Genomic DNA, 17,237 nt, shown 5'->3' with positions numbered 1-17,237 from the left:
GTCTGGACGGATCCGCTCGCCTCCGCACGGCCAGGCGGACACCCGAACGCTGCAAGCAGCGTTCAGGTGTCCGCTCACTGAGCGGAGCGGAGGCTGAACGCTGGCAGGCGGATGCATTCTCAGTGGATCCGCCTCCACTGAGAATGCATTGGGGCCAGACGGATGCGTTCGGGGCCGCTCGTGAGCCCCTTCAAACGGTGCGCACGAGCGGACACCCGAACGCTAGTGTGAAAGCAGCCTAAGTCAATGGGGGCGGATCCGCTTGAAGATGACACCATATGGCTCAATCTTCAAGCGGATCCGTTCCCCATTGACTTTCAATGTAAAGTCTGAACGGATCCGCTCAGGCTACTTTCTGACTTAGAAAATTTTCTAAGTTTTAATGCAGACGCATCCGTTCTGAACGGATGCGAACGTCTGCATTATCGGAGCGGATCCGTCTGATGAAACATCAGACGGATCCGCTCCGAACGCTAGTGTGAAAGTAGCCTAACATAGACACACATGTAACTAGACTTTCTACATAATAGAATATGGAGGCCTACTTATAACTTACCATGCAGCTCGTGTCTGGGTATAGCCTCAGGGGTGACAAAGAGAGAGCAGATTTCCTTCACTAATTCTTTGTAGGAGAAAGATCTCCATGTTGTCAGCGTTTCCTTGTTCACCTTGGGAATGTGCTCGGGCATAAATAGACCTCCATCTTGAGCAAAACCAGCAAATAGCACTCCTTCAAAATCCACATCTGACACTCCTCCACGTGTGCTAGTGTACTTCATGCCTTCACCTAGGGGGAGGGAGATGTTTCATTAATAGATTTGAAAATTATGAAACATCCAGAAACAGTAATATATGAAGCAGAAAATAACTATTATAACACTGCTCCCTAAGTACAAAAATATAACTACTATAATACTGCTCCTATGTACAAGAATATAACTACAATAATACTGCTCCTATGTACAAGAATATAACTACTATAATACTGCCTTATACGTATGTACAAGAATATATCTGCTATAATACTGCTCCTATGTACAAGAATATAACTACTATAATACTGCTCCTATGTACAAGAATATAACTACTATAATACTGCTCCTATGTACAAGAATATAACTACTATAATACTGCTCCTATGTACAAGAATATAACTACTATAACACTGCTCCCTAAGTACAAAAATATAACTACTATAATACTGCTCCTATGTACAAGAATATAACTACAATAATACTGCTCCTATGTACAAGAATATAACTACTATAATACTGCCTCCTATGTACAAGAATATACCTACTATAATACTCCTCCTATGTACAAGAATATAACTACTATAATACTGCTCCTATGTACAAGAATATAACTACTATAACACTGCTCCTATGTACAAGAATATAACTACTATAATACTACCTCCTATGTACAAGAATATACCTACTATAATACTGCTCCTATGTACAAGAATATAACTACTATAATACTGCTCCTATGTACAATAATATAACTACTATAATACTGCTCCTATGTACAAGAATATAACTACTATAATACTGCCTCCTATGTACAAGAATATAACTACTATAATACTGCCTCCTATGTACAAGAATATAACTACTATAATACTGCCTCCTATGTACAAGAATATAACTACTATAATACTGCCTCCTATGTACAAGAATATACCTACTATAATACTGCCTCCTATGTACAAGAATATAACTACTATAATAGTGCCTCCTATGTACAAGAATATAACTACTATAATACTGCCTCCTATGTACAAGAATATAACTACTATAATACTGCTCCTATGTACAAGAATATAACTACTATAATACTGCCTCCTATGTACAAGAATATAACTACTATAATACTGCTCCTATGTACAAGAATATAACTACTATAATACTGCTCCTATGTACAAGAATATAACTACTATAATACTGCCTTATACGTATGTACAAGAATATATCTGCTATAATACTGCTCCTATGTACAAGAATATAACTACTATAATACTGCTCCTATGTACAAGAATATAACTACTATAATACTGCTCCTATGTACAAGAATATAACTACTATAATACTGCTCCTATGTACAAGAATATAACTACTATAACACTGCTTCTATGTACAAGAATATAACTACTATAATACTACCTCCTATGTACAAGAATATACCTACTATAATACTGCTCCTATGTACAAGAATATAACTACTATAATACTGCTCCTATGTACAATAATATAACTACTATAACACTGCTCCCTAAGTACAAAAATATAACTACTATAATACTGCTCCTATGTACAAGAATATAACTACAATAATACTGCTCCTATGTACAAGAATATAACTACTATAATACTGCTCCTATGTACAAGAATATAACTACTATAACACTGCTCCTATGTACAAGAATATAACTACTATAATACTGCTCCTATGTACAATAATATAACTACTATAATACTGCTCCTATGTACAATAATATAACTACTATAATACTGCTCCTATGTACAAGAATATAACTACTATAATACTGCCTCCTATGTACAAGAATATAACTACTATAATACTGCCTCCTATGTACAAGAATATAACTACTATAATACTGCCTCCTATGTACAAGAATATAACTACTATAATAGTGCCTCCTATGTACAAGAATATAACTACTATAATAGTGCCTCCTATGTACAAGAATATAACTACTATAATACTGCTCCTATGTACAAGAATATAACTACTATAATACTGCCTACTATGTACAAGAATATAACTACTATAATACTGCCTCCTATGTACAAGAATATAACTACTATAATACTGCCTCCTTTGTACAAGAATATAACTACTATAATACTGCCTCCTTTGTACAAGAATATAACTACTATAATACTGCTCCTATGTACAAGAATATAACTACTATAATACTGCCTCCTATGTACAAGAATATAACTACTATAATACTGCCTCCTATGTACAAGAATATAACTACTATAATACTGCCTCCTTTGTACAAGAATATAACTACTATAATACTGCTCCTATGTACAAGAATATAACTACTATAATACTGCTCCTATGTACAAGAATATAACTACTATAATACTGCCTTCTCTGTACAAGGATATAACTACTATAATACTGCTCCTATGTACAAGAATACAGGTGAAACTCGAAAAATTTGAATATCGTGCAAAAGTTCATTTATTTCAGTAATGCAACTTAAAATTAGAAAATTGTGAAAAGGTTCAATATTCTAGGCTCAAAGTGTCACACTCTAGTCAGCTAATTAATCCATACCCCCTGAGCAAAGGGGACCTGAGATTGTGACTTTGGGGTTTTCATAAGCTGTAAGCCATAATCATCCAAATTATAACAAATAAAGGCTTTAAATATCTTGCTTTGCATGTAATGAGTCTCTCATATGTTAGTTTCACCTTTTAAGTTGCATTACTAAAAAAAAAATGAACTTTGCATGATATTCAAATTTTTACAGTTTCATCTGTATAACTACTATAATACTGCTCCTATGTACAAGAATATAACTACTATAATACTGCCTCCTATGTACAAGAATATAACTACTATAATACTGCCTCCTATGTACAAGAATATAACTACTATAATACTGCTCCCCTATGTACAAGAATATAACTACTATAATACTGCCTCCTATGTACAAGAATATAACTACTATAATACTGCTCCTATGTACAAGAATATAACTACTATAATACTGCCTCCTATGTACAAGAATATAACTACTATAATACTGCTCCTATGTACAAGAATATAACTACTATAATACCGCCTCCTATGTACAAGAATATAACTACTATAATACTGCCTCCTATATACAAGAATATAACTACTATAATACTGCCTCCTATGTACAAGAATATACCTACTATAATACTGTCTCCTATGTACAAGAATATAACTACTATAATACTGCTCCTATGTACAAGAATATAACTACTATAATACTGCTCCTATGTACAAGAATATAACTACTATAATACTGCTCCTATGTACAAGAATATAACTACTATAATACTGTCTCCTATATACAAGAATATAACTACTATAATACTGCTCCTATGTACAGGAATATAACTACTATAATACTGTCTCCTATGTACAAGAATATAACTACTATAATCAGGGACGTGCACAGACATTTTGAAGGGCAGGGGCTTAAAAAAAAAAAAAAGGGCACTTGACAAAAATCGAAAAAGTGTTTGTACCACAAAGCTTAGTTGCTTTCTAAAAGTCTTTCCTTGTTCTCCATAAATGTATAGATACAGTAATAATGCATATTCCTTTATTTTTTGTCAATTCTTTTTATTTATTTTTTTGTATATGCAAAAAGAAAAAGGTACATACAGATATGAAATCACAATGTGCAGTCCAATACAATTGAGGCGACTCAGAGTATGCAAATATCACGGTCCAATATCGGCAGAAAAGAACAGCCTGAAAGTTCACAGAATATCGGTATCGGCAATAAAAAAAATCAATAGCGGTCGATCCCTATTGCAAACATCAAATACACATTCTTAGTGCCCCCGGTAGATGACCCCCATTACTGCTCTCCCCCTTTCCCATAGTACCAAGCAATGCAAGCATAGCGTGTCCCAGTATAAAATGCCATTGTACAGAACCCCCCATATAACATATACCCCTATTTTGTGGCCTCAGTAGATGCCCCTATATAGTGCCCACTGGCCACTGCCCACCAATAATGTGCCACTGTACCAGCAAGAAGTGGCCCCACAGACTGCAGGGGTGATTCATGGGCCTGGGACCTGGGTTTGCACTGCAGGCAGCCTGGCAGCACATATCATACCCCCCCCCCCCCGGTACATTTTTCCCGCCACTACCAGCCTCCATGATGGCAGTGGCAGGCAGCACAAGTAGCCAAAAAGCAGGGGTGCTGACCTGCTGGGCCATAAAGGCATGATTGTAAACTGAAGCATGGGTGTGCTGGGCAGTGGGTGGGTTTTGCAGGCAGGTAGAGCATCTCCTCTCCTATACACCCTCCCCCCTCCCTGTTTTTTCCCGCCAGCCGCCACTAATGGCCTACTACCTCCATGACAGTGAGTGTGGCAGGCTCAGTCAGCAGGCCAGGCAGCAGCACAGTAGCCAGAGCACAGAGCGGGGGGCGATCACAGACAGACACATCACACTCACACAGACAGTGACTCAGACCGACAGACAAGACAAACACAAGACAACAACCCAGTCACTCAGCACAAGCAAGCACACACAGGAGGAATTAAACTGAGTGAGCAGGGCAGGGCCGCAGGGCAGTGGTATGTCATCAATCATTTTCTTTTTCTTCACTCACCCACACTTGAATCCGGATTCCTGACGGGAGGGGCGGGCGGTGAGGCTCTGAGGCGGCTTGTCAGCAGGGGCAGGACGGGCGGGAGCACACACAGCCAGGCAGCTCTTCTTCTCTGCTCAGAAGACTGCCTGTGCGCGCCGCCCGTACCACGTGACTTGCCGGCGGGTCTGGTCTTGATAATTAACAAAGATTAATGCGCAGCGCACGTGACAGTGAGTGCCAGCATCTGCGCATTATGAAAAAAAAAAAAGTTCCAATAAAATAAAATTTCTATAAGAGCGGAGGGCATTTAAGGGGCCGGTGATGAAAAGGGCAGGGGCTCAAGCCCCCTTTCATCCCTATGTGTGCACGTCCCTGACTATAATACTGCTCCTATGTACAAGAATATAACTACTTTAATGCTGCTCATATGTACAAGAATATAACTACTATAATACTGCTCCTATGTACAAGAATATAACTACTATAATACTGCTCCTATGTACAGGAATATAACTACTATAATACCGCCTCCTATGTACAAGAATATAACTACTATAATACTGCTCCTATGTAACAGGAATATAACTACTATAATACTGCTACTATGTACAGGAATATAACTACTATAATACTGCTCCTATGTACAAGAATATAACTACTATAATACCGCCTCCTATGCAGGGCCATCTTTAATATTGATTGGACCTTGGGCAAAAATTTACTTGGGCCCCCTGGATCCCACCTTTCCACACCCTAGCATGCAATCACGCCCTCCATCACAACACACACACACAAAAAATCCACACATCTGGTAGAGTACAGTGAATGACTGTAAATACTTCCAGTTCTTAAGACTCCAGCGGCTCAGGATCAGTGCTCTGGGCAGCTGGGCTCAGGCTGGAAGTTGACACCACTCTGCAGGAAGGAGACCAGGGCTCGGCTCACCCTAGTGTTACAGTGCACCCCAGCACCCCACAGTATGCAGTATAGCACCCTATAGTATACAGCAACCCACAGTATGCAGTATAGCACCCCACACTATACAGTACCCCACAGTATATAGTAGAGCAGTATAGCAGCACACAGTATACAGCACCCCACTGTATATAACACCTCACAGTATACAGTAGAGCAGTATAGCACCTCACCGTATACAGTACCTTAAACTATACAGTATACAGCCCCCCACACTATACAGTACAGCAGTATAGCACTCCACAATATACAGCACCCACAGTATACAGTATACAGCCCCCCACAGTATACAGCCCCCCACAGTATACAGTATACAGCCCCCCACAGTATACAGCCCCCCACAGTATACAGCACCCCACAGTATACAGCACCCCACTATACAGTAGTTTACAGAATATTAGCATAACAGCCCCTGTCACGTTTTTCTGATGTAATCTTCACACAAAAAGCTCCACAGTTAAGGCAAACTTCTCCTGCAACACTCCTGGTAGGACCTTGATGACCTCATAGCCATGTGACCAGTAATATTGCTAGGTTACTGGTCACATGGTGATGATGTCATCTAAGGTCCTAGAGAATCACAGCTCTCACAGTACGCTGCCTGGAGTGCCGGAAGGCATGGCATGGCAGCACCCCCTGTGTAGCTGACAGCCTGACACCCGGGGCAGTGGCTAAAAGGGCTCAAGAGGCAGCTGCCTTGGGCCCCCCAGGAGCAACTGGGCCCGGGGCAGCTGCCCCTCTTGATCCTTGTTAAAGACGGCCCTGCTCCTATGTACAGGAATATAACTACTATAATACTGCCTCCTATGTACAAGAATTTAACTACTATAATACTGCTCCTATGTACAAGAATATAACTACTATAATACTGCCTCCCATGTACAAGAATATAACTACTATAATACTGCCTCCTATGTACAAGAATATAACTACTATAATACTGCCTCCTATGTACAAGAATATAACTACTATAATACTGCCTCCTATGTACAAGGATATAACTACTATAATACTGTCTCCTATGTACAAGAATATAACTACTATAATACTGCCTCCTATGTACAAGAATATAACTACTATAGTACTGCCTCCTATGTACAAGAATATAACTACTATAATACTGCCTCCTATGTACAAGAATATAACTATTATAATACTGTCTCCTATGTACAGGAATATAACTGCTATAATACTGCTCCTATGTACAAGAATATAACTACTATAATACTGCTCCTATGTACAAGAATATAACTACTATAATACTGCTTGTATGTACAAGAATATAACTACTATAATACTGCTCCTATGTACAAGAATATAACTACTATAATACTGCCTCCTATGTACAAGAATATAACTACTATAATACTGCTCCTATGTACAAGAATATAACTACTATAATACTGCTCCTATGTACAAGAATATAACTACTATAATACTGCCTCCTATGTACAAGAATATAACTACTATAATACTGCTCCTATGTACAAGAATATAACTACTATAATACTGCTCCTATGTACAAGAATATAACTACTATAATACTGCCTCCTATGTACAAGAATATAACTACTATAATACTGCCTCCTATGTACAAGAATATAACTACTATAATACTGCTCCTATGTACAAGAATATAACTACTATAATACTGCTCCTATGTACAAGAATATAACTACTATAATACTGCCTCCTATGTACAAGAATATAACTACTATAATACTGCTCCTATGTACAAGAATATAACTACTATAATACTGCTCCTATGTACAAGAATATAACTACTATAATACTGTCTCCTATATACAAGAATATAACTACTATAATACTGCCTCCTATGTACAAGAATATAACTACTATAATACTGCTCCTATGTACAAGAATATAACTACTATAATACCGCCTCCTGTGTATAAGAATATAACTACTATAATACTGCTCCTATGTACAAGAATATAACTACTATGGGGGCGGAGCCTGGCTGTGTAGCTAGATGGCTGCAAGTTGCTGAGCTCCTCAACCTTACCGGCGAATTAACCCCTAAAATAAGCTCACAGCACCGCTAGGATGGGCAAAACGGGCAGGGATCGATTTAAAGATCAGGGGGATTCGACTCCTGTGAGATCCAGACAGCCTGACATGGATCAATTTGTTAATAAGCAACCAAAGCTGAGGTCGGCTGAGACCCCCAAGATGGCGCCCGCTCCAGCCCAGGCATCTGACATGGAGGAAGACACAGATGGCGGCAGTGTCTCAGATGCCTCGACTAACAAATCGAGGAAGCAGAGGGGCTCATTCACTAAAGCGGCACTTTTGGAAGTGATGAATGCGGCTTTAGCCCCTATTAAGAGGGACCTGTCTGAGATTAAAGAGGACCTCCGGAGCATGGGTCACCGGGTGTCGGATCTGGAAGGCGCGCAGGAGGCGGCTCTCCGGAGAGAGGAGAGAACATACAAGGCACTCAACTCCCACACTGACCTGCTGAATGAGGCGCTCCTGAGGGTCGAGGACCAGGAGAACCGGAGCCGCAGGAGGAATCTAAGGATTCGCGGGCTCCCAGAATCCTTTGCCAGCGAAGCGCTAGAGAAAGTGGCGCATGAGCTATTTTCCGACCTGCTGGGGCCTGAGAGAGCGGATCGGATCGTTATTGAGCGAATACACAGAGCGCTTAGGCCCAAACCTAAGAACACCGATCCCCCACGCGACGTCATCTGCGGCCTCCTGAGTTTCGTCGATACTGCAGCACTCATGAGAGCTGGGAGAGAAACGGATCATCTGCAGTATGAAGGTACGCCGGTCATGTTCTTCCAGGACCTGGCCCCTTCTACTTTAGCTAAGCGGCGCATCCTTAAGCCGCTCTTGGATGCCCTCAGAGCAGCAGCTACCCCGTTCCGGTGGCTATACCCGTTCGGGATCGCAATCCTCAAGAACGGGCGTCAGATCTCCATCCGATCGCCGAGGGATCTTCATGCTAGCTGGGCCCAACTAGGGCTGAGCCCGATCGAGATCCCTTCATGGATGCCGGCCGACATGGCAGATCCTCCTCTCCCGCCACCCCAGGCAGCAGAATGGCGCCCTGTTTATAATAAAAGGTCGCCCAAGGCCAGGGCTGAGAAGTCTGATCACCCTCCTACCTGAGCATGAAGATCTTGAAGGGATCTCTGTTCTGTTCCTGCTCCATTTGAAATACCTGGGACTTAGTGCCTTATGGTGACTTGCCCTGGAGCTTCTCTGTTCCCTGAGAGATGCTGACCTGAATTTAGGCCAGCCATGTCCACCTGTTGTGGAAAATATTGTTTCAGCATGCGGCTGATGCTTATTGAGTTCCAGAATTTCTTCTGGTTCACTTAAAGTTATGGACCTTGTCTATTGCCTGTTCATTTCTAGTTTGCAGGGGTTAACCCGGTATCACCTTTGGGTCACCCCCTTTTCCTTGTTAGATGGCCAGTCAATGGCCCTCTATAGCTCTGCGGGACCCCCCACCTGACAGACCCCGGCTGGTAGCCGTGATGAGTAAGGGTCGTGTAGTCAGGTGCTCAGTAGAGCTCTTTTTGCAAAATGTATTTGCACTATTGCTATGTACCTTACCTGTTTGTCTCCCCTCCTCCCCTCATGTGTCTCACCCCCCCCCTCACCATCAGATGTCATGTTTTGCATTATCAATTGCTGACTGTCTGCTTTCTATTTCAGAATGTCGTCTATTGTGATTTCTTCATTTAACGCCCGGGGAATGAACGAGCCTTGCAAACGGTCCCAAATCCTGGCCCTGTTACAGAGGGATAAAGTGTCTATAGCATTCTTCCAAGAAACCCATTTCAAAGAGGGTAAGATTCCTAAATTGCCCCCCAAAAGATTTCCTCAGTGGTTCCACAGCACGTATAGTTCGGCTAGCAGGGGTGTCAGCATAGCGATCCACAAACAGCTCCCCTTTAAGCACTCTGCCGTATCTGCAGATCCTGAGGGTCGTTACCTGTTTGTTAAGGGCACTATCGCTGACACTCCTGTTACCCTGGCAACTGTATATGCTCCCAACAGAGGGCAGGTTGCTTGGCTCGTTCAGACCCTAGGCCTACTATCCTCCTTTAAGGAGGGAATGGTTATTTTAGGAGGTGATTTTAATGCTACCCTGGATCCTGCATTAGATTCTTCTAATGGGAAGTCTGCCATTACACATTGCGGCGCCTTAAGATAGCCCTACAGAGGTTAGGGGTTCTAGATATCTGGCGCACCACAAATCCTACTGGTAGGGACTTTTCCTTCTATTCAGCTGCTAAATTGTCCTATCACAGATTAGACTACCTATTTTTATCTAAATCCTGTGCTAATAGAGTTATCAATTCTCACATAGGGAACATCACCCTGTCTGACCACGCTCCGGTATTTTTGAGTGTGTCCCTGCTGGGCCTCCCAAAGGGGGAATGGAATTGGCGCATTAATGAGACCATCATCTCTGACCCCTCCCATGCTGCGAAATTATCTTCTATCATAACGGATTTCTTCACATCTAATACCTCAGGCCCTGATGCTCCCTCCCCGTCCATTATTTGGGAAACCCATAAAGCGGTTCTGAGAGGAGAACTAATAGCCTTAGGTGCCCATATTAAAAAACTACGGGATCAGGCTGTGGCGACACTTCTCTCCCAGATTCAGGCTCTAGAGCTAACGCACAAAGCCTCCCAGGCCCTTAGCTGTGCCTTGGAGCTCTCAGAAGCCCGTACTAAGCTCAAGAACCTGCTAAATGTCACGTCAGCTAAGCTTTTACTTAGAGCCAAGTTCCGCTCCTATGCGCACGGGGACAAAGGGAATAGATTAATGTCCGCTTTAGTGAAGAAACAAAACACGGACTCCTTTATTGCTGCAGTTAAAGATGACAAAGGCGTCCTTCATAAAGGAACTCCAGACATAGCAAAGACCTTCTGTGCCTTCTATAGGGACCTATACAACCTTAAAACACCAGATAATATGTCACCAGCTCAATTAGGCGAGGCATCTGAGAAGTTTCTCTCCTCCCTCCAGTTACCTACCATTACCCCCGCTCAGTCAGCCCAGCTCTTATCTCCTATCACAGACGATGAAATTGGTAAGGTTCTCTCCTCCATACCCTCAGGGAAAAGCCCAGGCCCTGATGGTTTTACCATCTCTTATTACAAAACCTTTAAGCAGACCCTAATTCCCCATTTTAATACCTTATGTAACTATTTACTCCAAGGGGGCTCCCTCCCTCCCCAATCGCTTTCAGCCCATATCACGGTAATCCATAAGGAAAATAAGGACCCCCTAAATTGCGGGAGTTACCGTCCTATCTCGCTTCTAAATACGGATGTGAAATGGTGGGCCAAAATTTTGGCTCAACGGATTCAGTCGGTTCTCCCTGGCATTATCAACGAGGAGCAGGTGGGGTTCGTCTCTGGCAGGCAGGGGAGTGAGAATACGGTCCGTGTCATACAATTGATCACGCATGCTCGTCAGCACTCAATACCCTTAGCTCTTCTCAGTACAGACGCAGAGAAGGCCTTTGACAGGATCAGCTGGCAATTCATGTCTCGGGCACTGTCGAAGTTCGGCCTTCCGGACCAGTTCATCCAATCCGTTTTCTCACTTTATTCGCTCCCCTCTGCCAGAATACGGATTAATGGGACACTCTCTCCAGCTTTTCCCATTACTAATGGGACAAGGCAGGGGTGCCCACTCTCACCTGCCCTCTTTGTTATTGTCATGGAGACCCTGCTGGCCAAGATCAGGCAAGATCCGGACATTAAGGGGATCACCTTGGGGTCGCATACCCATCTAACGGCCGCTTTTGCAGACGACCTTTTGGTCATAACGTCCAACCCTCTAACCTCCTTCCCCAGACTTCAAGCCCTTTTTGAAGAATATGGAGCGGTCTCAAATTTTAAGATCAACTACACTAAGTCACAGGCCCTGAATATTTCTTGCCCACCCGCTACTGTAGACACGCTTAAAGGTTCCGCTGCTTTTTCGTGGGCCACTAAGTCAATCCCTTTTCTAGGTACCCATATCTCAGCAAAACCAGAAGATCTTTTCGAGTTAAATTATGTCCCCTTACTGAAATCCATTAGATCACACTTACATTCTCTAAAACTTCCGTTTATCTCTTGGATTGGGCGGAAAAACTTCATTAAAGCTTTTATTGTTCCCAGACTGCTCTATCTCATCCAAACACTTCCTATCTGGCTACCCCATTCCTTCTTTGTGGAGGTCCGCAGGGTCATCTCAACCTTTGTTTGGTCTGGTAAGTCCCCCAGGTTGGCTTATGCCACTCTCACTCGGGAGAGAAGGTTGGGAGGCTTCGGCCTACCCGACATCTACCTTTACTATAAAGCATCAATGCTGAACAGAGCTTTGAGCCTCATCTCTTGGCGCCCTCTCGGCCTTGTCTCCCGACTGGAGTGTGATTTGCTTTCATATAGGGACAAGTTAGTTCTATGGGGCTTACGCAAATGTACTGCTAATAATAAGTTTACCTCGCCCATATGGAAGGGTCTGTTACTGGAATGGACTAAACTGTATGGGTCCTCAACCCTTAGGTTCCCAAGCTTGAGTCTCCCCTTAGAGCTGCTGCAGGCACACGTTCACCCTACCACCTCTGATGTAACAGGAATTTGGGCTTTACTATCTAACTTTAAACTGAAAGACATCATAACTGCATCAGGTGCCTTAAATTGGAGTAAAATATATGAAATCCCTAGGGTTCAGGGAGCCTCCTTCCTAGCGCTTATGGCTTTTAAGAAAGATTTGGCGCTTTTGGAATCTTTTCCCAGGCCTACGGTAGATCCCTCTTGGTTGGAGGGGAAAATCTCTAACGCCCTTCGCCCCAAGAAACCTCTCTCCACTTTCTACAGGGAGCTACTCTCCTCCGCACCTCCAGATCTGTGGTTCCTTGCAGCCTGGGAGAAGGAGCTGTCCCTGTCCCTTTCAGAACCTGAAAAAGCCTTCATCCTCACACACTCACATGGTTTCAACCGTTGTATTAGAATACAGGCAAACTCTTATAAATTACTTACAAGATGGTATAAGACACCGGAGTTCCTTCACAAGCTCAATCCCGCTATCCCAAACAGTTGCTGGAGGTGTGGAGGAGACATTGGTTCTTTATCTCATATTTGGTGGAGCTGTGAGAAAATAAAACCGTTTTGGGTTGAAGTAGAAGCAGCTATTAACAGGATATGTAATAGCCAGATTACCTTAGACGCAAAACTCCTGCTGCTCTGGTGTCCAAATGGCACGCTAACCCCCTCAAAGTATAACCTACAAACCATGCTTATTACAGCAGCTCGACTGCTGGTCCCTCTATTGTGGAAAAATGAATCAGCTCCCTCGTTCTTGATGTGGACGGAAAAAATTGACCAACTATATCGGTTTGAAGAACTAGCCCACTGGGAAAATCAATCGAGAGCAGTTTTTGTAAAACTATGGTCTCCCTGGAAGCTCTACCGCAAATTCTAGGCTTAGATATGTCTTGACTTAAGATTTTGATTGACATCCAACTCTTCCCCTCCCCTCTCTCCCCCAACCCACCTTCCTTTGTCTTGTTATAGCCCCCCCCTCGTCAGATATTTGTTTGCATATTTCACTCCATTATCTGAAGTCGTGTATGCAATCATTTTGAATATAATGTGTTTGCTGAATATTCACTTATCCAGCTGCGTCTGGACACAAGATGCATGACTCTCTACATGACTGTGTATTTTTCTCAAATAAAAAGAAATTTGATAAAGAATATAACTACTATAATACCGCCTCCTGTGTATAAGAATATAACTACTATAATACTGCTCCTATGTACAAGAATATAACTACTATAATACCGCCTCCTGTGTATAAGAATATAACTACTATAATACTGCTCCTATGTACAAGAATATAACTACTATAATACTGCTCCTATGTACAAGAATATAACTACTATAATACTGCTCCTATGTACAAGAATATAACTACTATAATACTGCTCCTATGTACAAGAATATAACTACTATAATACTGCTCCTATGTACAAGAATATAACTGCTATAATACTGCTCCTATGTACAAGAATATAACTACTATAATACTGCCTCCTATGTACAAGAATATAACTACTATAATACTGCTCCTATATACAGGAGAATAACTACTATAATACTGCTCCTATATACAGGAGAATAACTACTATAATACTGCCTCCTGTGTATAAGAATGCAATTGCAATTTCTCACTATATTGCCCAACCAGTGAGGTCAGCCTTTTATATTACTGACATAAGCAATTATAATTTTTAAGCAATCCTCTAATCATGTAATCAGCGTTATATCTCTAATTGCGCTTACAGTGCTTGAAGTGGGCCGGAACGCGGCGGTACTCAGTACCGCCACTTCCAAAAATTGCCCTGGAGAGTACCAGCACCTCTCCGTGCGCCCAGTACGTGGGTTTCCGGTACCGGAGCGCAGCGGAGAGCTGGCAGTATCCAGTGGCGTTGCGAGGGGGGTGCGGGCCGCACCGGGTGACACCAGTCTGATGGGGTGTCACCCGCTGGCCGCCGGAGTTCTCCTTACTTATTACTCGCAAGCACGTCTGCCCGGCCGTCACGTGGTGAAGGGGGTGTGACTGCCTGATGAGTGGCGCCGCGGCGGATGCACTGCAGGAGCAGCCAGCAGGCCTAGGACTCGAGTCTGGAGCTAATGGATTGGGTGGTGAGTCACGTGACAGCAGTGACTCACTCACACAGCCAGCCAGACCTGCCACTGCCGCGCCTGAGGGAGGAGGAGGTGTGGTAAGTAGCGCAGAGAGCGCATATTGACTTTATATTTAGATGATTTCATTTAATACCCCATTATAGTATTGATTAAATTTTTTTGGGGGAGGGGGGGGGGTTGGCCTCCAGGTCCAGCCAGGTTAAAGCTTGAACAGAAGGTGGAAATGCACTTTAATGCTCTATGACTCATGGAGCATTAAAGTGCATTTCCTGGAAATGCAGCAAACTACATAATGGAGGGCAGTGTGGGGGCGAATTACTTAGTGGGGGGGGCAAATTACATAATGGAGGGCAGTGTGGGGGGCAAATTACTTAATGTGAGGCAGTGTGGGGGGGGGGGGGCATATTACTTAAAGTGATTCTGCACTTTGTTTTAACTGATGATCTATCCTCTGGATAGATCATGAGCATCTGATCAGCGAGGGTCCGACACCCGGGACCCCCGCCGTTCAGCTGTTTGAGAAGGCAGTGGCGCTATAGCAGTGCCGCGGCTTTCTCACTGTTTACCGCTGGCCCAGTGACATTACGACTAGTATCAACTGGCCTGGGCGGGGCTAAGCTCTATTCAAGTGAACAGAGCTTAGCCCCGCCCAGGCCAGTGATACTAGTCATGATGTCACTGGGCCAGCGGTAAACAGTGAGAAAGCCGCGGCGCTCCTATAGCGCCGCTGCCTTCTCAAACAGCTGAACGGCGGAGGTGTCGGACCCTCACTGATCAGATGCTCATGATCTATCCAGAGGATAGATCATCAGTTAAAAAAAAGTGCAGAACCCCTTTAATGTGGGGCAGTGTGGGGGGCATATTACTTAATGTGGGGCAGTGTAGGGGGCAGTATTACTAATTATGGAACTCTAGAAGGGAATTACTATGGGTGGGACTATGAAGAGCACAATTACTATGGGGGCACTATTATTTCTTCAGGATAGTTTTTGGGGGTATTGGGGAGCACAGCGAGCCGCAGGATAACACTGTGGGGACTCGAGGTTGGGGGATGATGATAGAAAAGTGAGGACACTAAGATGTCCGTGTTTCACACTCTGCAGAGACGAGACGCGGCTGAAAGAAGTGTCTGGACCAAACGGAGAAGATGATGACAGAGAAGATCTACATCGGAGGAGACGTCACCTGGGAGGCCCTGGATGTGAGAGGTACGTGCTGCTGTATAGTATAGTGTATTTATGTATGTGTACCATGTATATGGTGTATTTATATGTATGTGTGTTGGATATATATGGTGTACGTGTCCCGACGCCACGCGCCCGCCGTAGTAGGGAACCTGTTCTCAAAAATTTTAATCCGACCCCCCCCCAGTTGTCGATCTGCCTGCTAGCACCCCCAACCCCCCTTCCTGTTGGCAATCTGTCTGCTTAGCCCCCCCCCTCCCAGTGTAGGGGGCCCCTGCACATCAGACCCCCCCATCACACACATATATATTAGTTCCTCTATGTACCAGGACCCCCCCCCCCACCACCGCACATTCGTTCCTCTCTGTACCAGTACCGGCGCCTAATAGAGTACCGGCACCTCTTTTGGCCCACTTAAAGCACTGCTTACATAACACATATTAGTAGCGTGGCTCTTCACCTATTCTATAAACCAGTGATCTTGCTTTGATTTGGGGCCAACCACCACAAACCAGTTGCTTGCCATACCCTCCCAAGACTTCATCTTAAACAGCCCACGCACATATAAAATTTATAGCATGTGCTGCAGACTGCTAGTGCTGCAGCATGGAGGGGTAGGGTTAATCTGCTGAGCTCAGTAACGTGTATAATGGTCAGTACCAGTGCTGAGAAGGTTCATATTGTACCTGATCAGAAGCCTCCAGGAGAAGAGGAAACCCACGTTTAGTTTTGCTGACACTTACAGTAATTTGCTTGAAATATACCACAGAAAAGTTCTAATGGGGAATCGAGATCTGCAAAGTTCTGCATGCAGCACAGACTGCCCTCTGCTCCCAGGGTCACATGACTGTGTCTTAAAGAAACAGTACAAGTGTTCAGTGTGGCAGAGCTCTGCTGTTCTGTACACTTTTCACCACTTCATTAAACACAAAAAAGCAGCAAAATAAAAATAATAATAAGCAAAACTTTTATTTCCAATTTCCTTCAATCCAGGTGACGTACGTATATTGACAAAAACTGCAACTTTTCACACCT

General features: G+C 43.3%; 1 protein-coding gene across 2 annotated transcripts in view; it reads right to left on the bottom strand.

Annotated features, from left to right (window-relative positions):
• THNSL2 (threonine synthase like 2) overlaps positions 1 to 17,033 on the bottom strand; it is a 28,329-nt gene extending 11,296 nt beyond the window's left edge. The window contains exons 1-2 of one of the 2 annotated variants that reach the window (XM_040419262.1): positions 16,946 to 17,033; positions 557 to 787 (exon numbers count right to left, since the gene is read on the bottom strand). In XM_040419262.1, coding sequence (XP_040275196.1) covers positions 557 to 787; positions 16,946 to 17,012 — 298 coding nt within the window. In that variant the 5' untranslated portion in view covers positions 17,013 to 17,033. Of the gene's footprint in view, positions 1 to 556; positions 788 to 16,888 lie in introns of both variants that reach the window. The other variant, XM_040419263.1, reaches the window with a different exon arrangement.
• Between the last annotated feature and the right edge of the window lie 204 nt (positions 17,034 to 17,237).

This window comes from Bufo bufo, chromosome 2 (genome assembly GCF_905171765.1).
Source record: "Bufo bufo chromosome 2, aBufBuf1.1, whole genome shotgun sequence".
Classification (NCBI taxonomy): Eukaryota; Metazoa; Chordata; class Amphibia; order Anura; family Bufonidae; genus Bufo; species Bufo bufo.
The sequence above is the reverse complement of the archived record's forward strand: the minus strand, read 5'-3'. Positions and strand labels throughout refer to the sequence as shown.